The sequence below is a fragment of the Geotrypetes seraphini genome, chromosome 4 (genome assembly GCF_902459505.1).
Source record: "Geotrypetes seraphini chromosome 4, aGeoSer1.1, whole genome shotgun sequence".
NCBI lineage: Eukaryota > Metazoa > Chordata > Amphibia > Gymnophiona > Dermophiidae > Geotrypetes > Geotrypetes seraphini.
In genome coordinates, this window is record NC_047087.1 from 298,009,402 (window position 1) to 298,036,814 (window position 27,413).

Here is a 27,413-nt window from a genome sequence, read left to right on the forward strand (position 1 = left end):
CAAAAAATCTGGAGACCGTTAACAGATTTCTGTAATGAATGATTAACTTTTCCCATGATAAGATATTTGAATAGAGGAAAATGGGGTGGGATTTTATTTCTGATTATTATATACTATATCAATATTTGAATGAATTCACAATAAAGTTGATTTTATGTATTATTGATTGGGAGGGAGGGAGGGGTAGGGGATTATTATATTCAATAAGAATTATATAAATTTAGATTTCTTGCATAATACTAGAACTTTATATAATATTAATTTTTTTAAAGAAATGTTAAATTTGATGTTAATATATGAGTTAATCAAGTGTATATATTCAAGTTTCTAATGAGTTTATTTGGAACACTTGTTGTAACATAAGAAAATGAATAAAGATTTATAAAACAGAAAAAAAAGATAAAGTAATAGAATTATCTATCCTGAAATTAAAGTCCACTTTATTTAAGAAAGCATAGCATTATTAAGGAAAAAGAAGAATAAGAAGGAAAAATCTCTTTAAAAAGGAAATACAGTAAGGGAAACATCTTTCATAAGTAGCACAGCAATTACGTTGAATTAGATCAATAAAGCTTCCAGTCACCTTTCTCCAGTGGATTTAAGGGCAGACTTGTCACTAAGAAAAGCTGTTAATTGAGGTGGATCATAAAAAATATACTTCACATCTTTTTTTTTTTTAATAATTCTTTATTCATTTTCATATTTTACATGAAGTGTACAAAATATTAAGTTACAACTAATGAATACACAATATCACTTTTATATCTATTACATAATATTCTGAACAAATTTTTTTAATCCCCTCTCCCACCCCCCACCCTTCAAGTACTTTCCAATCACCTTATACTTATTGTATACCATATTATAACATGTTATGTAAAATTATTTTCACTACCCCCCCTCCATGTGTGCCATAAAGAAGACAAGAAAAAGAAGAAGATAAATCCTACTATTCATTCAGTACAATACTTTGTCAATGGCCCCCATATTTTTATAAATTTAGGATATGTCCCTCTTTGCATTGCTATTACTCTTTCCATTTTGAATATATGACAAATTGTATTCCACCAAAATGTATAATTAAGGTTACTATGATTCTTCCAGTTATTGGTTATATGCTGAATGGCAACCCCTGTCATGACTAGTAAAAGCTTGTTATTTTCTGGTGAAATTTGACTTTTTTTTCTCATCATCATTCCAAATAACACTGTATCATATGATATTGCTACATGATTTTCCATCAATTTATTAATTTGTGGCCAAATTGCATTCCAAAAACTTTTAATGTAGGGACAATGATACAGTAAATGATCCAACGTCCCAGGTTCCAGATTACAGTGCCAGCATTTATTGGACTTAGAACTATCTAATTTTTGCAAACGTGTAGGGGTCCAAAAAGCTCTATGTAATAAAAAGAACCAAGTTTGTCTCATAGATGCTGACACTGTACATCTCATTCTCCAAGACCAAATTAGTGGCCATTGAGATGCAGTAATTTGATGCTTAATCTCAATGCTCCAAATGTCTCTTAGACCATTTTTTGTTTTTTTATTCAAATATCCAGATATTAATTTATACCACAATGCAGCTTGATGCCCTAGGAAGTCTGCTTGGAAGCATAAGAACTCTAAACTATATTGATTATTCAATGTTTTCCATTCAGGGAACCCAACCTGAATGGCCTGCTTCAATTGCAACCATTTAAAACTTTGTTTTTTACTAAGACCAAATCTATGTTGCAATTGTGAAAATTCCAGCAGTTTACCTTCCGAAATAACATCATTCAGAGATCTAATGCCTGCAATAATCCATTCCTTCCAAAGGATTTGAGCTCCGCCAATTTTGATCTTGGAGTTTATCCATAAAGACTGATTAGTTGACTTGTTTATTGGGACAGGTGTTAATTTACTAATAAACCTCAACGTTTTCCAAGTATCCATTAATATCTTATTTTCTCTGTATCTTCTAGGCATGTTGATACTTGGAAGATGAACTAAATTTAGGGGAAACATAAGGCGCCATTCCAAATATAACCAATCCGGTGCATTATCTATCAGTTCTGGGAGGATCCAATACATACCCTGACGTAAAATATAGGCTTGATGGTACCTATAAAAATTTGGAAAATTTACCCCTCCCTCCTTAATTGATTTTTGCAAAGATACCAAAGCTATTCTATGCGTTTTACCAAGCCAAAGAAATTTCGTTAAAATGCTATTAAGCTTTTTATAAAAGGACCCCTGAAAATAAATAGGTATCATACTCATTTGGTAGCAAACTACAGGCAAGATCATCATTTTAATAGTTTGAACTCTCCCCCACCAAGAAAGATGTAACGGATTCCATTGCTCACATAACTCTGTAACTCTTTTCAATACAAATTTTTCATTTTCTTTTACTGTATCTTCAATTGTATTTTTAACTTGAATGCCAAGATATTTAAATCCTTCTTCTTTCCATATGAACGGAAAAGCGTCAAATAATCCTTTTACACAATGAACATTTAAAGGTATAAGTTCAGACTTACTCCAATTAATTTTATAACCTGAAAATTTGCCAAACATATCAATTAATTCCAATAGACAAGATAAGGTAGACTCTGGATTCCTCAAATAAAGTAAAATATCATCCGCATAAGCCGAAATTTTATATTCCATATCCCCCTTGCTTGCTGTATTGCTAACAATAAGGGTTCTAATACAACATCAAATAACAAAGGAGATAAAGGACAACCTTGTCTAACTCCCCTCTGCAATTGAAAACCATCAGATATCATATTATTAATATTTAATCTTGCAATCGGGAAGCTATACAATGTTTTTACCATTTGTATAAATCCAGAACCTATACCAAACCATTCTAAAGCCTGATACATAAAATTCCATTCTACCCTATCAAACGCTTTTTCTGCATCCAAGGAAACTGTAAAAGCCGGTTCATCCATTTTTTTTGATAAATTTAACATATGAAACAATAATCTAGAGTTATTAGAGGAATGTCTTTTAGCAACGAAACCCGTCTGATGCGTGTCTATAATATGTGGGAGAGCTTTGGCTAATCTCAAAGCCAAAATTTTCGCCAAAAGTTTATTATCCACATTTATTAAAGATATAGGCCTGTAGTTTGAAACCAAAGTAGGATCTTTATTTGGCTTAGGCAAAACAATTACTATTGATTCAGCCATAGTACCTTTAATATCATCTTTTATAAATTGTGTCTGATATAAATTTAGTAAATATGGGGAAAGGACATTTTGAAATGTTTTATAAAATTCTACTGTATAACCATCACCACCTGGAGCGGATCCAACTCTAAGAAATCTCAACGCTGTTTCTAATTCTTTTAATAATATAGGTTCATCTAAACTCCGTTTTATATGATCAGGAACCTTAGGTCCAATAATTAAATCTAAAAATTTTTTACCATCTTTTTGCCTCTCCAAATAAGGCTCGGAAGAATACAGGTCCTTATAAAATTTATTATAAATTATATCCTTTAAAATTATATCCGATTGATTGGTTATTATACCATTATCATCTTTTATCCCATTAATGTTAGTTCTTCTTTTTTTTGCTTTAAGATAATTTGCCAATAATCTTCCCGCCTTATTAGAATTTCCATAATACATTGTCTGTTTGGAAAACAAGTCTCTTCTTATCATTTTTGAAGCTAATTCGTTATATTTACCTTTTGCTTTCAAAAGAGCTTGTAATATATCATGTTCCCATTTGCTTACCAATTTAGTTTCTAGTATTTTAATTTCTTTTTCTAACTCTATATACTGTTTTTTAATCTGTTTCCTAACAAAAGCCGAATATGATATAATATGACCTCTCATAGTCGCTTTAAAAGCGCCCCATACATTTTCAATAGATGTATCTTCCACTAAATTAATTTGAAAGAAATCACTAATTTGTGTTTTAAAATTTTCCAAAAATTTTTCATCCACAAGCAATGCATTATCAAATCTCCAAAGAGGTCTTCTATTTTCTAATTGATCTAATTGTAAATCTATCCATACTCCCGCATGATCCGAAATGATAATGGGATCAATGGAAGCCTTAATCACTTGCTGCACCTTATGTGATGAAATAAAAATATAATCTATTCTTGAAAATGATTTATGAACCTGTGAACAAAATGAAAATTCCTGATCATTAAAATGAAGAATACGCCATATATCCTTCAAATCACATGATTTGAATTATCATGTGATTTGAATCACATGAATTATCTAAACCTAAAGATTTTATATTTTTACCTGGTTTTTTATTCATTAATGGATCCATTACAGCATTAAAATCTCCAGCCACCACTAAATTAGAAGCAGCCAGTGGTAACAACATACTCTGCAATTTTTTAAAGAATTCTGATTGATTCGAATTAGGGGCATATATATTGAACAATGTCAGGGCATTATTTCCCATACTTATATCAACATGTAGCCATCTTCCATGTGGGTCCGAATTTACTATCTTAAAATTGGCCATACACTTTTTATTTATAAGAACTGCTACTCCTGCTTTTTTACCCTCTGCTGGAACCAAAAAACATTCTTTCACCCACCCACCCGTTAGTTTCTCTGATTCCTTTTTATTAAGATGGGTCTCCTGCAGACAATAAACATCCGCGTTTTGCTTCTTTAAAATGATAATACCTTTTTCCTTTTGATTACATGATTCAGGCCATTGACATTAATAGAAAATATCTTAAAAGACATAATATATTTTATACTCCTTATAATCTTCCTCTTCCCTTCTTCCATAACTAAGATCTAAAAAACTTCTCCCCATGGCACACATTCTTACCTCCAAATTACCCAATCCCTTATTAATCTTTTCCTTAATCATCCTAGTAATATCTTTAATACCCACCTTCTTCCCCCCCTCCCCCCCAATATAATGACTGCTTAAGGACACACATTGGACAGTAATCCCAACTTCCCCCCTCCCCCCCAGGCAACCAATATTTATTAATAACCCCTTTATCCTTTATTGAGACAAACTCACTACCTCTCCACAATATATCTAATTATATCTCTCTTCTTTTTCCATTTTAAAGTAATTAATTTCTCTATCTATTATTTAACCTTTAGTCACATAACCATATTTATTTCCTAACATTCCATTAATGCATTTTTATCATTTCACCAATCTCTAATTCATTCCCCCCAACATTTTATTTCATTCAAGAAAATTCTATCATAGTCATATATTTAATAAAAAGTATCATTTTCCTATATCTTATATTATCTAATCCATCTTCTCCTATCCTCCTTTAAATATCCAACAACAAATATCCATCTCTTCATATATTTATTTAAATATCATATAACTTGTCCTTTCTATCATTAGTCCATTCTGCAATCTTTTCCTTATTGTCCTTTCATTCTTTACTTTCTCCTTTTCTGACTTATTAAATAAACTGAACTTTCATATTTATTTCTTATCTCCATCCATCCACTCTTAAAGACTTTTTTTTTTAATAATATCCTTTTAGTCTATCAGTCCTGCTTTCTTCTTCTTCACATCTATTTATTTTCCTATTCAGTCTTCACTTTTCCTTTTGTGTTAATTTGTCCAGTCCTTTAATCCTTCTTGTTCATTCTTTACTCCAACCATCCATCTTTCAGTCTAATATCTTCACTTTAATGTCTTTCCAGTCTATCCTTCTTTCTTCTTTACATTCTTTTATTTTCTTTTTCACTTGTTAATTTTTATTTCCTGTTCTTTGTTGCATATTCTTCTTTTTCCAACAAACTAAAGTCCCATAGTTCTTTATATTTAATTTTTTGTTCAATATCCACCAATCCAGTCTTAGTATTTATCCCTTCATTTCAACACCCATTGTGCTAAAATGACATAGGTTCTGATTTTGAAAGAAAGTTCTTTAGTTTTTCCGGGTCAACAAAATACAAAGATTTATCCCCACAATATACCCTCATTTTTGCTGGGTAATATAACCCATACTTATATCCTTTTTCCTTTAATTGAGATCTCAGATCAAGGAATTTCTTCCTAATATTTGCTGTATTTTTAGCAAAGTCTGGTAAAAATCATATTTTGGATCCTTTATAGTTTAAGTTTTATCTTTTTTGGCAGCATTTAAAATTTCTATTGCTTGCTGGTATCTTAACATCTTGAATATTAATGGTCTTGGTCTCCCTTGATTTTCCAGACTCTTTATTGGAATCCTATGTGCCCGTTCTATTTCCAAAGGCTGTTTGAAATCCAACTGCAATAATCTAGGAATTAAATTTTCTAACAACTGTATTGCATTTTTCCCTTCCAAATTTTCCTGTATTCCAAAAAGTTTTATATTCTTTCTTCTTCCACGGTTTTCGTAATCTTCCAGCTGACTTTTCAATTGAATTATTTCCAAACTGTCATTTTTGCATCTTTTTCCTTCACATTCTAAGCTCTCCATTTTAACTTCTAACTCTGTTGTTCTTTTATTAGCTACTTCCATTTGTCTGTGTATATTTAGGATTTCTTCCTTCAGTTCTGCCATATTACTCACAGTCTCTGTCAGCATTTGTTTGATTTGCCTCAGTTCCCCCATAACTTCAGCTTTGCTTAACTCCTCCGATACATCAGCAGGAAGCGGAACCTTACTCGGGGTAATTTGATCCTGCTTCTGCCTTTTCACAGCCCCTCCGGTTTCACTCTTACTCTGTCGGGTGCTCGCCATGCTCCCGCTGTCCTCTCCGATGTTTTCAGCCGAAAACAGTTTAAAAGGAAATCTTTATTTATTCAACGGTTGCCCAGGTAAGAGGAGCACTGCGATCACACGACCATTTTGTGTGCGCGCTAAGCCAAGCCCCTCTTGACCATCTACTTCACATCTTTATACCACACAAAAAACATCTGCAGGGAAATCTAAGAAGAAAATGAGCTCTTATCTGCAGAGATCTAGGATGAAGTAACAAGAACTTTTTTTTAATTTCATTTGGGTGGTTTTGTATTGATATATTTCTTAATTGTTTATCATTTTTTGTATTATGATTGGGTGGCTGATCTGAAGAAGGGATATCTTTGAAAGCTAATCTAACAATGCTCTAGTTAGTCCAATAAAAAGGTATCACCTTCATTTTTTTTGTTTTTTTTATTTCTATGTATTATGACATAAAATCTTAACAAAATATATTTGGGAAAAAAACACCCCAAAAAGAACAATCTATTCTTATAATAAAGCCTCACAATTTTTTCTCTGAAAATGTAGCAATCACTGTAAGAGATAGCTTTGGGGCAAGTTCAGGAAGAACTTGAGATGCATTTAAACTATCAGTAGATAAATCTGTTTGTTCTAAATGATCATTCTCATCTCTGTTTTTAGAAGAAAAGGAATATAAAACACCTTGGTCATAATTGGAAGATGTTCTAATAGAATAGTTAATATCTCTTGCATACATTTTTTAAAACATTATTTCTAAAGATATACTAGTCCTTCTTGGAAATTAATAATACAGACATTTTTGCTCTTAATTCAATTTTCCATTGCTTCTAATTTTCTTTTTAATACCAAATTGTCTTTTACAAAGGCAAATTCTAGAGTCTTCCTTTTTAAACATTCCTCCTGCCTATCATGATTAGGGAGGGGGGTTGTGCTTTGAGTGTATGGCAGGGGGGAGTGGGCATTTATCTAACCTACTGCGGTCGGGAGGGGGGTCCCCTGCCACAACCGCTCAGCTGATCGTGGCATGGATATTTCCCCTCCGATCAGCTGAGCCAGCAGGACTCCCTGAAGCCACGGCTTCAGAGAGCACTGCCAGCTCAGCTGATCATGGATAACTTCCCCTGCTGCAATCATCCTATGGCTGCTGTGGCCTGACTAGGATCCTGCGGCGGCATAGATAGGCAGCTGAAATGTAGGCCAGGGTTTTCCGGGCCTAGATTTCAGCCACCTATCTTGCCATGAATTGCGACTACGTAGCCGTTTTAGTCTACCTAATGCTACTTCTGGCGTTGGCAATGCCTACTTTGGCGTTCCACGACTACCTAGCCATGATGCCAGCTGCCTGTTATTTAGGCATTGGTAGGCACTTTATGCTGCTGGTTTTTTGTCATTTCTGATGGCATTTTAAAAAAAATATTCTTTATTCATTTTTAAAACTTACAATAAGTGCAACAGTATATAACATCAATTTATACTTAAATACATCACTTAATATCCTATTAAAATCTAATTCATATTTCATATCCCCCTCCCTCATAATCAATAACCTTCTTCAAATATAAGAAAAAATATAATAATCCCAAATTATTTGCATTTATAAGAGAACCAAAATACCCCCCCACACACACTTTGGCAGTTTTCAATTAACTTAGGCATCGGCAGGGCACCTACCTATGCCTAAGTTTAGGCGCTGGTTATAGAATTTCCTTGATAGTGTTTATCTGTCATCATTTCCTATGTGTCTAGGTTTAACATTTTTGGTCCTTTGCAAACAGGATAGGTGGTAGTGCTAAATATGAAGAACTAAAAAAAATTAAGGGTACAATTTAAATACAGAGAATAACTTACTACTTGGAGTTCCCTTGTGATATGTAGCATTTGAATATCCCGGACCTTTTGCTTAAGGTCCTCCATTTCCATCCGGAGTTTTTTATGTTCCCACTCAAGTTGAATTATCCCCTTGTGGAAATCTTTGCTTTCCAGCATGCTAGCAATTTTCTGTTCTCCAAGGTTCTGCAATTAGAATTCAAGCAGATTAAAATATTGAAGATAATTCTTTTCAAGAAGCATCCAAAATATTATTTACTACTACAGTGCTCCCCTAGTCTTTCGCGGTCGGCGATTTGCAGTCCTGGTCATTCGCGGTATTTTCCGATCGCGAATGACCGGGCAGGAGAGGGCAGCCAGAGAGGCAGGAGAGAGCAGCCGGAGCGCCAGCGAGTAAAGGAAATCACTCGCGGTATGCTCCGACCGCCCCTTCCTGCACTAAAGTCGGGCCTCACCAATCAGGAGCTGCTTTGATATGCAGCTCCTGATTAGTGAGGCCCTTTAGTGCAGGAAGAGGCGGTCGGAGCATACCGCGAGTGATTTCCTTCACTCGTCGGTGCTCCAGCTGCTCTCTCCTGCTTCTCTGGCTGCCCTCTCTTGTCTTCCCTGCTAAAAACCGTATTGAAAGATTAGGTTTCTTACCTCTGCTAATTTTCCTTCTTGTAGATATCCTCTGGAGCCTGAACTATCGGGTAATGCATCCATTCCAGCCTTGGCTGCAGAACTTAAAAATAACACCAATCCCCTCTGTGATGTCACCTGTGCGGCCACTCCCCTTGAAGTTCAGTTTTGATTCTGCAGCCTTGCTGAGAACTTCTAGTTTTCTGCTCATGATTTTATTTCTCAATTTCTAGTATTTTATTTTCTTCGGTACCGCGGGTTTGCCCTCGTGCTGCGGATCAACTCTATGCAAGTGATCTTTCGGCAGGAGATCACAGACATTTTAATGTTTGTCTGCTTCTGGAGGGTGCTCTGTAAGCCTGAAACTGCAGTAAGCCCTCTGGACAGCCTGCAGATTGAATCGGGCCTCCAGGTTCGGGAGCCATCTCTCCCCTGGTTCGTCTGCAAAGGGGTAGGCTGCTGCGGTTCCGAGGAGGTACGCCGGGATTGGAACCACACCGCGTGTATTCCCTAATTTCCCTGAGGTGGTCGTGATCTGAGGTGACAGGGAAGTTGAGGTGGCCAGAAGATCTGAAATATCCAGTTTAATCAGCTCCTGAGGTAATGATCTCCCTATGCCTGTACTGTGTATTGCTGGCTGCCATTGAAATGCATTGCTACATATATTGCAATAGGGTCTGGATATATATGATATTAATACATCTCGCCTAATTCAAAAAGACGCCTCAGCCCCACCAGTCCTCCGCTGTAATAATTTGTACTGCGGGAAGCATACTGTGGTACTTCATCATTGGCTGTCAATTTGTTGTCATTTTTTCATTTTCATTTCATTTATTATTTCTATTAAAGTATTTTTTTTAAAAACTTTTTGTTAAATAGTATAAATAACTATCTTCGTGTCTTCAATATTATGAAATTTAAAGTATAATAAATACTTATCTCAGCCAAACTTGGGAATCAGACCCGACATGTTTCGCCCGAGAGAGTGCTTTATCAAGGGTCTCCCTTCGAAATACAGAAAAGAAGCAGTGACATCCAATTGTGCCCTGCCCCTCTCCTAAAAAATTTTTATAATATGCAATAAAGCTTACAAATATTGAACTCACCAAGGTTGCCACCGTCATCCAACTCCAACTTTAATGTGAGAAAAGATGGCGGCGGCGTCCTTTGCATCAGATTTAAATCCTCCCTCTCAAAAGCTAATGTGCCCGCCCCTTGCAGTTCATTGGTCCAACAAAAATTACATCATTGATCCCCATTCGATCTCGCTGTTCAACCCACGAGGTTCGATAGTGTCAAGCATGAAAATAAATCTCTGTTCGCTCTCGTTTAGTTTCACTTGATCACCCCCCCATCCGCCCCCATAACCTTATTAATGACCCGCCATCTCAAATCGTTTACAGTGTGTTTATATTTAAGCCAATGCTCTACCAAAGGTGCTTGTATTACCTTATTTATTATGCGAGAGAACAGGCATTAAGCGTTTTGCGTTATTTTGTATTTTAATACATATTTTCATGGAGGGGACACGTCATGGGCAGAGAGTGGACATGCCCCTGTAATCCAGCTAGCATATTATGATTAGGGCTCCCTTGTTAACTACAGACAGGTGCTGTACACTAATGGGCCTTTGGCGCTTCTATTCTTGCCCCCCCCTGAGTTTTAGGATGGCTTTGATAGGTCCCATCCGTTCAGCATTCAGAGAGATTGTACAAGAATGAAAGATTAGATTTCTCACCCCTGCTAATCTTCCTTCTTGTATATCTCCTCTGGATGCTGAACGCCTGCCCATCTGTTTTTTTTGTCCGATTCGCAGGTCGCCTCTTCAGTAACTGGTAAGCTGGATTTCTGTCTTTGACCAGCCTCCCTAAGAATTTCGTGCATATTTCCCCTTGTTGGGTTTAAGGGTTGGGGGGGTTTCACAGGGGGGTTCCCCTTCTGATCTTCAGGCTGTGTCCATGTTCCAGGATTTTCCTGGATTTTGTAGTTTATAATGTTTGCATTATCTGTTTGTTTCCGTTGGCCAGTTTTGGCCATAGTTTTTAGTATAATACGATAGTGAGAAGAATTGACTGGTAGCTGGAGTTCCCGCGCCCTCTCTTTCTTTTCTTCTGTTTCCTGTTGTCATAGGTCTACATGGCTTTTTGCTAACTGAGCAAGACAGGAAGCTCCCAGGCAGGTAGCCCAAAGGGGAGGGATCATCTTTTGATCCCATCCGTTCAGCATCCAGAGAGATTGAATAAGAATAAGAACATTAGCGCATGACTTCCATTAAAATATTTTTTTACCTCCCCCCAATAAATACTGTTAAATCTGGGCTTAGCACATGGGAAAGTCCTGTGTTAGAAGCAGATTTCAGCATGCTTTAGTAAAAGGGACCCTTAGGTTTTTGCAGATTCAACATTAATAGGTTGTTTCAATTGCTCAGTTCCTCCTGTAATGAGAAGAAAATATATTTAAAAATGTTACCCGGATTATGTTGTTTAAGTCCTCAATAACACTTCTGTGCAGGAGAATAGCATCAGAATACTCTGGGACTCCATAAATGTTATCCATTTCCACTTGTCCTTGTTTCAGCAGAAACTGGACAGTGAGGTCAAGCTGAAACTTCATCTTCTCTTCTCGGTGCCTAAAATGAAGATAAAGAGTAATCACTAGAGCTTGGAAGTCTCAGTCCTTTAGGGAACTCTTACAACCGTGTCGAGCTCCATTCTCATGGAGATGATGCGGTATATAAACTTAAGGTTTAGATTAGATTAGATTAGATTAAGGGATAGGGATTGGAATTTGATATACTTCTTGGACAAGGTGTTTTAATTTTATTTATTATTTCTTTCTTTCATTTTCTATCCTGTTGTCCCCAAAGAGTTCAGAACAGGTTACAGGTCAAACACACACAATAAACAGTTAACAGATTATGATTTGCTATAACTACAGTACAGTTTATGATATAAATTATTATCCTAACTTGATACCTACAAAGGATCTAATACCAATTACATAATATACAGTTTATAGGTTGCAGTTTTCCATAGTTATCCTACAGTGCAAGTTTTTTCAATACAAGTTATTCTTCTAACTGGACACACATTAGGGATCAATACTAATATACATAATGTGCAATTTACAGATTAAATTTCCATAGCTACCGTGGAAGAATCTACAATTCAAGTTTTTATCCTAAAGCAGCACATACCGGGACCTAGTACTAATATACATTTTTTCATAATCCATTGTTCATGAGCAGGGGAGTTAGGTGAAGAGGTATGTTTTTATTGCTTTCCTAAAGTTGAGAAGCCCTTCAAGGGATCTGATCTGCGGGGGCAGTCGATTCCAGTGGTTTGGTATGAAGTGGCAGTAAGAACATTGTTTGGTGGTTTGTAGTTGCAGGGCATGTCCAGGGGGTGTTTTGAGGTGTATTTCATCCTGGGAGCGGAGGGACCTGTTCAGCACGTATGGAGGAAGCTTGGCCATCACGTAGCTCGGCGCCATGTCGTGCAAGCATCTGAATGTCAGCATCAGGCCCTTGAAGACAGCATTTGGCTATGAGCAGCTAATGAGCCGATGATAGAGCCTGGGAGACAGAGTTGCAGGCATGGTGGTTTTTTTAGAAGTCTGATTGCTGCTTTTTGCACATGCTGAATACATCATACGTTCTTCGCTGTTAGACCGTTGAATAGCGCATTGCAGTAATCCACATAGGAGAGAACCAAGGCATAGAGTAGTTGGGCGAAGTCAGGCTCTGAAAAGTAGTTTCTTATTTTTCAGAGTTGTCGCAGGTAAAATAAGGAAAATACCACCTGTGAAATATGGTTGGAAAGTGACAGGTTGCCGTCAAGCAGTATTCCTAGGCTGCGTGCTTGGTCTTTTGCAGTTATGGTAGATGAGTCTCAGTGCAGGTACTCAAGCATTTTCTCTTTCTGTCCCAGTGGGCTCACTGTCTATCTAATGTACCTGGGGCAATGGATGATTAAGTCACTTGCCCAGGGTCACAAGGAATAACGTGGGGTATAAATCCATAACCTCTAACCACTACACCACACTCTTCTCTTAAAAATCTCTATGCAAATCTGTGCTTTGGATCATCCTCAAATCAAGGGACCACCAATAATGATGGAAGATCATAAACAGAAAATTATAAAAAAAATATATTTGAATCTGATCCATATGAAATTTCTAGGCAGTCTAGCTTGTCCTTGAAAAATTTTTTTTAGATGTTTTATAATTTAAGTACATTTTGGGGGGATGTTTTAAAACAATTGTATCTTTATACCCATTTTTCTTAATAATAAAAGTCAGGGGGATGAATTTTCAAAACACTGCTATGTACCTCACTTAGGGGTCCTTTTGCTAAGCTGTGGTAAAAACTGGCCTTAGTGCACACTTATGCATTCTAAAGCCATTTTTATTGTATATGTAAAATGGCCTATTTTTTTTTTTTTTCCCCATTAACAGACATGTGCTAATTTTGTCATTAGCACACAGCCATTCTCTAAAATTAAAGCAGGAGCATTTACCATAACTTATTTTGTAGACAGTATGGGATCCTGCATTATCCATGTGCTAATCAGTTAGTAGCACAGGAATGCCCACTCTCTGCCATTGACATTTCCACCCCTCCCCCAATGTAAAAAATATTTAGCATGCAAATTTAAAAAAACCCCTAATGCGTGAAGCTTTAGCATAGCCTACTTTAATTCATTTTTTACTGCATTAGGTGCATGTAAGTGCCTAATGCAGCTTAATAAAAGGACCACTTAGCCTCCTAGGTCTTGCCCTGTTAAATTATACTGATTTTCAAATGCTTGAAATGTGAGTGAAAATCTAACAGGCTAAAATCTGACTGGCTAGATTTAAGTTTGCAGGTGCCTAGTTATAGTTGTCTAAATTCCATTTTCTAGGTGACTAAATTTAGCCACTGAGAACAAATACATTTTTAATAGCAGATGATGAGCTAAGAAAATATACGCAATACATTTGGAAAATTGTGATTTTTAGCTCTGCAATACTATGTGGTATTTGTCTATAGGCTATATATTCCGTTGCAGATATTGCTACTTTAAAAGTATAATAGGAACAAAATGGCAACTGGGGAGTAACTCTAAGGGGCCCTGTTACTAAGCTACTTTAGGTCGCATGGTAGACAGCAGCATAGATATGCGCTACTGCCGTCTGGTTTAAAATGACTATTGACTATGACTATGGATCTAATGACTATTCTGGGCTCCTGCAATTCTCATTGACTTCATTTGGCTCGCTTTAAAAGCTAAGTTGGCTGCGGTTTCATTTTGCATCTTGGGGATTAGGCTGGGGAGGACTCTATGAGTGGGTTTTCAGTTTGTTCACCTTCTCACTAGTTCACAGTTTGTGACTTATTTATTGATATTAATTCTGCATTGTTGATTTTGCACACTAGGGACGCTCGATGATGGTGTGCAGGCGGGGTGATTCACCTTCGTCTTTGTAAGTGGAAGCGCTGGAGTTTGTTCTCCCGTCGCTAATAACCTCACACTGAGAGCGTCCCTATCCCTAAATTGACATTTATTATTAGTGTGGTGTGGTTTGCTAGTAGTGATTGGCTGATTTACACACTCATAGAGTCCTTATTGACATTTTTGCCTCCTTTTTTGTATCTTTTTAAGCACCTTTTGGCAAACGTTGAGGAGTTTATTGTATTAGTCTGGTTTAAAATGGCAGAGCTGTGGTAACTACCCCCCCTCCCTCCACACACACATTAGCTGCTTAACACAGTAATGGGCCAGATCTGGGCATGACATAGGCGGTCAGAGGCATGGCTGGCTGTAACAGCTAGCTTATGGGTCCCTATCATATATTAGCTGTCACAACCACCAATAGCACAGCTGAACTTACTGTCAACTCAAAGGAAGGTGCTAAGTGCAGGATGTAATGCAGAGACGTCAGAATACTACAATTAACCCCTGACACAAGGCCTGGCCCCCAATCAGAAACACCCCTTTGAAACATCTCTGACAACCCTACTGAGAACCCAACCCCCCCCAATCAAGACTCCTGACACATCCCAGTCCATGCTCTGCCCCCTGCCACAGACAGGCTGTCTTCCTGTGCCCTCCTCTCCTCCAGCCAGCCCCTCCTATAGAGTAGCCATGACGACAGCAGTTCCTTGGTGTCTTCTCCAAAATGACACTTACCCTCTGTGGCTATTCCTGTGCTATCAAGCACTGCTTGTACAAGAGGGTGCTGGAAAGTTCTCAGCCCAACCAAGAAGAGAATGACATGGAGCCATGAAACTTCTAAATTATTCCACATATTCATCCCCTAAGTTCAACACACTTGGCACATCATGCCTAATGTGACCATACATCCCGTTTTGAACGGGACTGTTTCATTTTTAGGTGCCATGTCTGGGTGTTCAGTCCATCACTTTGCAGACCCCTCCCACGTCCAACGGGGCTTGTTCTAGGCGTTTTTGACTTGGACGAAAAGTTGGATGAAAATGTGGTATAAAGATGGGCGATTTAGCGACTTGGACAATCAGATAGGCAGGACGTATAGTTAGACGATTTTCGAAAAAAAAAAAAAAAATTTTGGACGTATTTTTCGAAAATGTGTCCTAAGCTGTTTTTTGCTTTGGACGACTTGCAACTTAGACGAAAACGGACTTAGACGTTCCTTTCGATTATGCCCCTCCACGACTATGACTTTTCCTGCTGATTTTTGGGTCTTGAATTTCTTTGGCCTTGGAGAACCTGAGTGCCGCCCTTGCATGAACCGTTGTATTGTCTCAGGATCCTAGTGGTATAACCATGTTTCATCAACAGTAACTAGTCATATAGGGACAGAAAAATATTAAATGGTCTAATGTCCCAGCTTCTAAACCACAATGCCAGCATCTATTGGACCTCGAACTATCTAACTTCTGTAACCGAACTGGGGTCCAAAAAGCTCTATGCAAGAAAAAAAAACCTTTTGGAAGTTAATTTGATCCCAAATTAATTCATTGTTAGAAAATCATGTTGCCCTTTCATATGATACTATATTATTTGGTACATCAATGAGATTTAAAAGCCCAATTTCTGCAAATAATAATAAACTTCTATTGATATTGACAGGGGTTGCCATTCAGCAGATTACAGGAAATTGGAAAGATTACACTAAACTAAATTATACTTTTTGGTGGAATTCAGTATGCCATATTTATAAAATGGAAAGGGTGCTTGCTATGCAACAAGGAAATTGTCATAAATTTAAAAAGATTTGGGGGCCATTGATTATTTATTCTAATGATCAGACATCTTAAACACCTTAGTATAGGGATGGGTGGGATTATGAATGATAATAATTGTTAATTATTAATATATGGGTGGGTGGGGTTGGATTCTTTTATATTTATATATTTGAAGGAATATAAATAAGATTGTCAAGTGATTAGTTAAAAATCTTTCTGATTGATTATTATACATTTGTTGTAATATTTGAAAATGAATAAAGATTTATAAAAAAAAAAAAAAAAAAAACAACAGTAACTAGTCATTCTGAAAATTTGGCACCAGTTCACTGAAAATACTGCAAAATCAACTTGAAAGTGTTCATTCAATGTTGCTTCTCATCAGCATTCAAACATTTGGGCACCCAATTGGCTGACAGCTTCTGCATACCCAGTTGCTCGTGGGTTATACACCTAACACATTCCCTGGATATCTGTTTTTTTAATTATTCATTCATTTTTCTATACCATTCTCCCAGGAGAGCTCAGAACATTCATGAATTTATTCAGGTACTCAAGCATTTTTCTCTGTCTGTCCCGGTGGGCTCACAATCTACTGTATATAATGTATCTGGGACAATGGGGGAATTATGTGACTTGCTCAGGGTCACAAGGAGCAGCTTGGGTTTGAACCCACCACCCCAGGGTGCTGAGGCTGTAGGCTTTATCCACTGCGCCACACTCTCCCATAGACTCTGTAGTGTCTCAGCAATTGTTTTAGCTGTTATTCGCTGACCTTCCAAAATCAGGTCATGGACATGGTCAATAATTTCAGCAGTTGACACTGTTTGAGGCCTCCCAGACCTTGCTGCATCTTCGGTCTCAAAATTTTCACGCTGAAAGTTTGCACACCGCTTCTTCACTGTGGAGTATAATGGGTATTTGTCACTCAGTGTTTGCATCATACATTCATGGATTTCCTTTGGAGTTTTCTTCTGCAGGAATTGTAACTTTATGATGGCTCAGATTTCCACACTTGAAAATTCAATCAATGATCTGAAATACAGTAATGTCAAAACATAGCAAAATAAAATAACACTCTTTTCAGCTACAGTAGCAAAATAATTTTGGAAGTTAGTTGGGCTGAGAACTTTTCAGCACCCCCTCGTAATTTGTATTGACAAAATTGACTATCTTTCACGAGGGGGTAACAGACAAAAATTACTCCATCAAAAAGAATGTAAATGGATTTTTAATCTTAAAACTTTGAAACCAGCTGGTTTAAATAGTTCTATAGATTGGCATGCTTTTTTCTGAACATCTTAATTCACTGATAATTTTTATTTAGTCTATTTAGCTTGTTGAAATGGGTTACAATATGACATCACAGTATGACGTAGACATACTTGGTTTATTTAACTCATGCGCAGAAACGGCAGTGTGCCGACGCCATTTTTAAATCTGCAAAGGCGGATTATGCTATACACGGTGAGTACCGCTGAGAATTTCTAATGCTTAGTCTTTTAAAATACAGTACTCGTATTTATAACTTTTAATAAGACACTTTTTCATTTTGCTAGCTTGATGACATTTGACCCCTGAAGAAGCCATACTAGGCGAAACGGGTCCCGTTGGGCCATTAGCTCAAGCTGAAGCCACCATCGCTCAGCAAACAGCCATTCAAACTTTAAAAGATAAGTGTCACGATTTTTTCACTTTTTGGTTTCTGTTTGCTATCACTAGAAGTTGAGCATAAAACGTATAATATAAAATTTATAAAAAGTGCATTTAAAAAAACACTATTAAAACACACTGTTAGCCCGATGAAAGAAAACGTGCCAACCTGATAAAAACTGCTTTCCGGTGTGTTCTTTCGGACCACTGTGCAGCACAGGTATCTGAGGGCCACAGTGTTCATACTAAGTGATTTCAAGTCCTTCGCATTCTGTTACTACATTTCTCTGGGACTTGACACCATTGTTTTGTGAGTAACAAACAATTAATACAATAAACAGCACTCATTACAATCAAATGATATAATAAGTACATAACACCCCCCTCCCGCACCCTCCCACCCACCCTTCCTGGATGTGTATAACACTCATTCAAAAATCAAAGGGAAATACTAATGATCAATTCTTACAAAATTTTGTTAATGGATCCCAAACCTCCTTGAATTTATTATAGTGTCCCAATTGTATTGAATTCATATATTAAAACTTATAAATTTGACATAGGGTTTCCCACCAAAAGTTGTAATTTAACCTGACCTAATTTTTCCAGTTTTTCGAGATTATCTGCATAGCAACTCCTGTCATGATGAGAAGCAATCTATTATTACAGTGGTACCTTGGATTACGAGCATAATCCGGTTATCGGGGGGTGCTCGCAAATCGAGTCAACACTCGGTTTGCAAGACACGTTTTGCGAGAATGTTTTGTTCGTCTCGCAAAACACTCGCAAACCGGGTTACTCACAAACCGAGGTTTGACTGTATTTGCATTGATTGGACTCTTGGACATTACTAATGTTCCAAACAACACTACATCGTACAACAATGACAATGGAACTTCCAATATCATAGTGATTTAACCCCATATAGATCTCTAAAATTTAAGTATCAAGGGACAATAGAACAGTAGATGATCCTATGTCAAGATGACAGTGCCTAAAGAAATCAGAAAAACCCGAAAAGATGACAGTGCCAGCATCTATTAGACTTAGATCTAACTTTTGCAAACGAACAGGGGTCCAGAAAATTCTATATAACAGAAAAAAACAAGTCTGTTTCATAGATGCTGATGCTGTACATCTCATCCTCCGAGTACAAATCCGTGGCCATTGAGTAGCAGAAATTTGCTGCTTTATCTCAATGCTCCAAAAGTCCTTTAGACTAGTTTTAGGTTTTTTATTCAGTTTCTCAGATATTAATTTATACCACTTGGCTGTCTGATGCCCTAGCAAATCTATCTGGAAGCATAGGTCCGGCAAGCTATACTGATTTTTTAAATTTCGCCACTCAGGGAACCCCTTCTGAATAGTTTGCTTCTACTGCAACCACTTAACTGCTTGAGACTTTGAAATACCGAATGATTGTTGCAGTCGTGAAAAATCAAGCATTTTTCCATTTGATAACATATCATCCAGCGTGCGTATGTCTGCCTGCAGCCAATGCTTCCAGAGGATTTTAGACTCGCCAATTTGAATCTTGGAGTTCAACCATAAGGACTGACACATGGATTGATGAATTGGTATAGATCATCCATATTAATTTTTATAGTTAAAAAAAAGTGGGGGAAGAGTAGGATATATTCTTGGAATGAGAACCTGATTTACTATGGGGAGTTTTCTCATTTATGAGAAAAGAGTATAGTAATTTAGGCTCTAATTAATTTAGACCAAGAATGAGGTACAGAACCAGAGAACATGGTGACATATTAGGACTGCATGCATGGCCCATCTAGTCTATCCAAATTACTTCCTGTTGCATGATTAGACCCATTTGATCTCAGAATTAATTACCCATTGAGCTCCTGCATGATGGTTTCAATATCTTGGCGAAGCTTATCATCCTCTTCTACCTTCTTCTGGAGAAATGCCTGCATTTCAGCTAAAATCAGGGCCTTCTTTTTTACCTACAAAGAAAAAAAAAATGGCCACTACAAAGCTACAGATTTTTGTGAGCACAAATTGGTGGGCAAAAAGTAATGGATTTTATCTCTGTCTGCACATTTGCTTCAAACACAAATGGAAAACTCCAGTGCTACAAACAGCCCTGCTTTTTAGGATTTGTTTAAAAGAGATGAATATGGGGGTCACGTGATGTCGAGCTGCTGAGCAGACGTCGGTGGGGTTAGCTCCCGATCCCATTCCCACCATCGGCGATTTTTGACCCCGGAACGCCGCGATTTCGCCGCAGATTTTGGCGCTGGAGGTGGTGTGACTCTCTCCCAGTGTTTTCCTGCCATCGGGGCTTTATGACCAGCAAGCTGCCGCGCCGGGAGAGGGATCGCGGTCGCGCGGGTGAGTCCAAGATGGCCGACCGCGAGTCTCCTCCGCCGCTCCCGGCGCCGACCGCGTGGGTGTCTGAAATAGTGGCCGAAGTGAAACTGCTGCTGGAGGGATCCCTGACCACGAAACTGCAACCGATTGGAGACAAATTAGATTCTGTGGACACTCGGCTGGAGACGCTGCAGGGAGAGTTTTCCTCCTATCAGCAGCGTCTCACCACGTTGGAGGATAGAGTTCAGCAACGTGAAGGGGACCATCAACAACTTCGAGCTCAGCTGGCCGCTATGGAAGCAAAGGTGGAGGACCTTGAGAATAGGTCCCGTCGGGGGAATCTGCGACTGGTAGGCTTACCTGAATCAGTGAAGGATGGTGAGCTCCATTCCTTTCTGGAATCTTGGCTGCAGCGCTCTTTAACCTTATCTGAAGCACATGGTCCCCTGAGAATTGAACGCGCTCATCGTTTGGGCCCGCTGGGAGCACCAGGCTCGCGAGCTCGAACTGTCATCCTTAAGTTATTGAACTCTGCCCATAAACAAGAGATTCTGCGAGCCATTCGCACCTCGGGCCCTCTGCTGTATGACAACTCCAGGGTGTTATGTTTCCAGGACTATTCCCCAGCTCTACAAGCCAAACGGAAAGAGTTTACTACCATCTGCTCCCAGCTGTTTCAGATGAAAATATCTTTTGCCTTGCTGTATCCTGCACGTCTGCGGATCCGACATGCTGGTCAGACTCACTTCTTTGTGGTGGCGGCTGAGGCGCTTCGCTTCGTGCAATCCTTGCAGGCCCCAGACCCTGCTCCTTGATAGCCCATTGGTTCTTTTCAGCTGGAGTTCCACTGATCGTTATATGCCTCCTCTGTCTGATGTGTCCTGGAAGCCTTGATGCCAGATGGCCAGCTCCCGTGGTGGTCTGCTCTGGGCAGTACTTATTTTGAGGGCTGGCGGACCTTGATGTGGTGCAGGCGCGATGGACCGATCTGGACTTCCTTCGGACAATATTTTTCTTATCCTGCCTGGAATGTGTGGATGATTGGGAGGGGAGTGCATGTTTCGTTTGAGTTGGATGGAGTGTTTTGTATATAGGGAGCGCTTCTCCCTTCCCGAGTGACTGTATGATTGAGGGATTAGCGTGGCTGGGTAAGACGGGGAGGGAATATTTGAGTGTTGGGTAGTGGGGGTTGATGGTACCTATGGTGGCTCCGTTGAGCATTTGCTTGTTGATTTCTATTGCATTGTTTCCTGATGGGTGGTTGCCCAAATTTAATGCCTAGTCTGTTATGGGGCATCGGGCGGGCGAGGGGTGGTTGGGATTGTTTCTGTGTTGTTTGGGGTGGATACTGGGGTGCATTGCACTTTTTTTTGACTGCCTATGGCTAGGGTTGCTTTGACTCGGCGAGGGTTGTTTCTTGAACATATGGTCTGCTAGGGGGGGGGGGTTGGGAGCTACTTCACAGGGCCCTTGGACCACTAGTGGGTCACAAGAGGGATGGGGGGGGGGATGGTGGGAGGACGGGGTGGGTGGGTGGGTGGGTTTGTGGGGTTTTCTTTTTGTTTTTCTCCTTCTACTTCTTTTTTTTATTTTCTTTTTCTCTTTTTTCTTCCCTTTTCTTTTGTTTATTTTTGTGTGCTCCTGGTGCCCTACAGTTGGCCTTTTGTCTGGTGGTGGAAGCTCGGGTCTGGATTGAGGTCCTGGGAGCTGGTCGCTGGCTGGGACGGCCTTGCTCTCGGTTCTCTTTTTGGATTTTTGCCTGTCCTTTGTCTTTCTAATTTCATTTATGAAGCCTCTTAGATGTATTTCCTGGAATATAAATGGGGTCACTTCACCTATTAAACGACAAAAAATTTTGAGAGCCTTGAACCGTCAGAGAGCTGATCTTGTCTTCTTGCAGGAGACGCATTTGTCAGCGGCAGAGCATGCAAAACTCCAGACTTGGTGGGTTGGTCAACATTTGGGCGCACCGGCGAACAACCGTAAGGCGGGAGTTCTGATTTTGATTCGGAAGGGGTTGCCCTTTGTCCTTCAACAGCAGTGGGTGGATCCTGGGGGACGGTATATCATTGCTAAGGCGCTTCTTCATCGTCAGCCTGTGATTCTTTGTAATGTTTACGCTCCTAACAGCTATGACTCTCGGTTTTTCTCCTCGCTTATTCGCCTTCTTGGTCAACATTCGGATATTCCTTTATTGGTGGGAGGGGACTTCAATTGCGTTCATGACCCTTTGTTGGATAAATCACTTCCTACTCCCCAAGACAGGGTGCATCCTACTAGGGGTATTTCTTTACTTTGCTCATCATTGGATGTTCTTGATGTCTGGCGGACGCTTCATCCAGGTGAGCGTGATTATACTCACATTTCTAGGGCTCATGCCTCTTTATCCCGGATTGATTACTGGTTGACTTCTAGCTCTTTGTTTTCTCAGATTGAGTCGGCCACGATTGGTTCCTTTGATGTCTCTGATCACACCATGATTTTGTTGACCTTGCATTTGGATGTCTCTTCCCCGGGCTCCTTCCGCTGGCGATTTCCGCTCCGTTTGTATAAGGATCCGAAGTTTCAGGAGTTTCTGCTTCGGAAATGGTCTGACTATCAACATCATAATATGGAACATCGGGCTGACTCTACTCTCTTCTGGGAGGCTGCGAAAGCGGTGCTGCGCGGTGAGATCATGTCATATTCCAGCCATCAAAGACGTGCTCGAGATAGGGAGATTTTACACTTGGAACGTAGGGTAGGTGACCTACGTCGGCTTTACGGTCATTCTCACACTTCCTCTTTGCGTTCTCAGCTCTTGGCCTCCCAGTGCAAGCTTCAGGAATTGTTGCATGCTAGAACGGTCAAGTCGCTTGCTTATTATAGGTATCAACTTTTTCGCCATGGGAACCAACGTGGGACGCTCTTGGCAAGGGTGGTCCGTCGGTCAGCGGGTCGTACTCCTGTCCTCCAACTTCGCTCAGATGGGGGGGCCATGGTCCGGACGGATGCCGAGATCAACGCGGTGTTCTATGACTACTATAGACAACTTTATTCACAACAATCTGATTTAATGGATGGCACGGCCTATTTAGATGGCCTTTCCCTTCCGGGCCTGTCTGCTCAGGCAGTGCTGCGTCTTAATGCCCCTATCACGGCTGAGGAGGTAGCAGGAGTAATACAGAATGGGTCGTTGATGAAGGCCCCCGGGCCGGATGGTTTCCGGATGGAATTCTATAAACTCCTCCATCCCACCATAGCACCAGTACTGGCTGAGACCTTCACGGCCGCTGTCCAGCGGGGCACCCTTCCGGATTCTCTCTCCTCTGCTCAAATAATCGTGCTGTTGAAGCCTAATAGGGATGCTGCCCTTTCTTCTTCTTACCGTCCTATCTCACTGTTGAATGTGGAGGCCAAGATGTTTGCCAAGGTTTTGGCTAATCGATTGGCTTGTGTTCTTCCTGATTTGATTGCTTCCCCTCAGGTGGGATTTGTGCAGGGGCGTACTAGTGTGAAAAACATTAGATCCATATTGGCTTCCTTGGAATTTGTGGAGAGGACCCGGCTTCCTTCCCTATTGGTCAGCTTTGACGCGGAAAAAGCCTTTGACCGTGTTTCTTGGAACTTTTTATTTGCGGTCTTAACTCGGTATGGCATAACAGGGTTTTTTCAGGATGCGATTCGGGTGCTTTATCATTCACCTACAGCCTTCGTTTGGGTCAATGGCCATAGTTCTCCTCTGTTCCCCATCCGTCGTGGTACGCGTCAGGGCTGTCCCCTTTCTCCATTGCTCTTTGCTCTGTCGTTAGACCCCTTGATCCGTGATCTTCAGCTTAATAGAGCTATTTCAGGCATTCGAATTGGTTCTTCCGAATTCAAGATCTCAGCTTTTGCGGATGATCTCTTGGTTCATATTTCAGATCCCATTGTATCTCTTTCCAATCTGATGGCCACTTTTCAGGAATATGGCGATTATTCTGGTTTTAAGCTTAATCTTGACAAATCTTTAGCGTTGGCCACGTCCTCGTCGTTACGGGACTCTTGGCCTGGGCCCTTCCCGCTTCAATGGGCTTCCTCTTCGTTTCGTTACTTAGGGATCTTGTTGACGCCTTGCACTTCGACGTTATATCGCGTCAACATTGATTCTTTGTTCTGTTCCTCGACTGCGTGTTTTGCTCGTTGGTCTCATCTTCCACTGTCTTTATTAGGCAGGATCCATTTGTTTAACATGATCCTTTTTCCAAAATGGCTTTATACTTTGCAATTACTTCCTTTGTGGCTTCTGAAACGGGACATTACTAAATTGCATTCTATGCTTTCTAGATTCTGCTGGGGGGGTCGACGACCACGGGTGGCGTTGCGTTACCTGTTTGGCTCGTGGGGAAGCGGGGGACTGGGGTTACCGCAGTTCCGGTTATACAATGCGGCCTGTTTGTTGCGTTACCTGGGGGAGTGGCTTTCGGATCGCCAGGATTTTACTCCGAAACCTTATGAGAAGGATTTTTTTGCCCCTTGGCATATTTTGTCCTTGGTGCAGTCGCCTCGTTCTGCCTTACCGGTGCCATTTAGGGGAAGTGTGTTGTTACACTCTCTACGCATCATCTGGTCTTATGTATTGCATTCCTGGAAGGGTACTCCCTCGACTACCAGATACTTACCTATTCAGGGGAATCTGCAATTTAGCCCTGGTAGTGAGAATGCTTGTTTTCGTAAACTGGCATCTCGGGATTATACGCTGCTTGCTCATGTTCTCCAGGCTGATGGCTCTTTAAAATCTTGGGATGTTCTAGTCCGGTCTGGAATTTTTTCTGTGGGTGACTTTTTTGCGTTTCGGCAACTTCATCATTATATCCAATCTCTCCCCCGAGCCGCTTTGGCGTTTCCGATTGAGGATAGATTTGCGACACTACTGGATCCCTATTTGGAGACTGGGTTTACGGTTTCAGGTCTTTATAAAGATCTCCAGCGTTGGTTAGGTCCGGCTGATCGTGCTGCACTCCAAGCTCGCTGGTGTCAAGATTTGGGGATGGCTCAGGACGCTTTGGATCTCCCTTCCTTAATTTCCAGAATTCCAGGAGTGTCTGTTAATGCAGATCTCCGGGAGTGTCAATTTAGGGTGATTCATCGCGGCTATTTTACGAAAAGTCAGTTATATTATTCAGGTTATACGGATTCTCCGTTGTGTCCCAAGTGTCTCCAGCAACCCCACTCGTTTATTCATGCCTTTTGGTCCTGTGTGAAAATTAAACTCTTCTGGAGACGGGTTTTATCTTATGTGGAGCGCATTTTTGGTAAAGCACTCCCCCTTTCTGCTGCTGGTCTCCTGCTGGATAAATATGAGGCCTTTTGTTTGTCTGATTCGGGTCAGCGGCAGTTTATGAGACGGGTGGGTGTCCTGGGGAAGAAGGTGATTCTGGCTGTTTGGATTGGAGATACCTTGCCCTCCTTTTGGGCTTGGAGGAATCGTTTGCATGCTCTGCTGCTGTTGGAGCGGAAGGATGCGTCTTTTAGCCTGCGAAGAAAACGCCAATTTCTGCGGATCTGGGATTCTTATCTTTTTTCATTAGCACCACGTGCTCGAAGTGACATCCTGAATTTATTGTAATTCTCTCTGGGCCCCGAGCTTGTTGTATTTTTGTGAGGGCACCAGGGCACCTTCTATTTCTTTTCCCCCCCCTCCCCCCCCTTTTTTTTTTTTTTTTTTTTCTCTCTTCTCAGTGTTGGAGTTTAACTTTTCTCGCTGGCAGTGGGTTATCTGAGTCCAAGCCTACTGCACTAGGGTTCTGCTATTTGTCAGATCAGGGGGTTTGGGGTGGGGGTGGGGTGGGAGGGGTGTTGAATCCGATCTCTTGTATCTGATTAATCTTTGTAATTGTGATTCGTGTTTGTTGGTTTGTGTTTTTGTATATTTTGATAATAAAAATTGATTCAACATAAAAGAGATGAATATGTATAAAAAACAAAAAATGAGGTGAAATTTACTGACATAGTAAAATGGCTGTTGTATATTGTTTGGTTGTCTGCATTTGAGCCATCTTTCAATATTTATAGTATATATAAAGAGAATCTCACTCTTTACACCAAAACAGTTCACTCCAACTTGAATGGCTGGTTATACTAGGAGAAGCTATGCTGTAATGTTCAGTTTCCCCGACCTTGAGAAAGTTCGGCGAAACGCATCGGGAAGGGGAATGGACTTTGAATAAGCTAAGTCTATTATTTATTATATTTATATAAAATAATTGAAATAAGTAAATAGTTGGGAAATAGTACTTGGAATCATGAATAATCCCACCACCTGTATCTATCTATCGATTAGGGTGGATATCTGAATTTCTAAGATGTACTGTTGTAAAGAAACTGGACTAAGAAAGAATTTATAAAACATTGATATATTATCTAGCACTACTATACTATCTAAGTTGTTGTATATTGTGACTGGTAGTGAAAATCTACTTCCAAATAGGTACAGAAAAAATATATATTCTTATAATCTAAAAAAAAAAGGTAAACCAATAGCCTCAATGTGCTTTTAGGGATGTTAAACAGTAGAAGATTGCTTTAAAATAAAGAGTTGTTTTGTGGAACTATTTTTTAATTTAAGCTATGGCCTATGTTTGGGGTTCAAAGACGGACAGCTGCAGAGTTCACATTCATTGTCAAATAGTTAAGTGCTGCAAATTCCTACAAATACTTTTTAAACCAATGAAAGCAAATCCTAGTCCTCAAGTGCCAGATCTGGGTTTGATTTGCTAGATAGCCAAACTGTTCAAATTAACCTGGCCATGGAATCCAATCTAACCTAATCATATTTGGTTTTTATACAGAAAGCTAGATTTCAAAATAGTATCCCTCCCTTTTATGAAGCCGCAATAGGGTTTTTTATTACCTGACGCGGCGGTAAAAGCTCCAGTGCTCATGAGTGTTGGAGCTTTTACCGCTACAGGTGGATTTAAAAAAAACACTAATACGGCTTCATAAAAGAGGGGGGGGAGTATATTTTCAAATATTCTTGAGATTAATTAAATTGCAACCATCTAAAGGAGGGGGGGTTGGTTTATTCTCTTTATAATAAATACATAAATAAATTATTATAATAGTTGTTATATTGTGTACAATT

General features: G+C 39.6%; 1 protein-coding gene across 3 annotated transcripts in view; it reads right to left on the bottom strand.

Annotated features, from left to right (window-relative positions):
* Window positions 1-27,413, bottom strand: part of CFAP43 (cilia and flagella associated protein 43) — a 387,888-nt gene that overhangs the window by 26,043 nt on the left and 334,432 nt on the right. For all 3 annotated transcript variants that reach the window (XM_033942773.1, XM_033942772.1, XM_033942771.1), the window contains exons 33-35: window positions 19,832-19,944; window positions 11,593-11,752; window positions 8,524-8,688 (exon numbers count right to left, since the gene is read on the bottom strand). In XM_033942773.1, coding sequence (XP_033798664.1) covers window positions 8,524-8,688; window positions 11,593-11,752; window positions 19,832-19,944 — 438 coding nt within the window. The remainder of the gene's footprint in view (window positions 1-8,523; window positions 8,689-11,592; window positions 11,753-19,831; window positions 19,945-27,413) is intronic.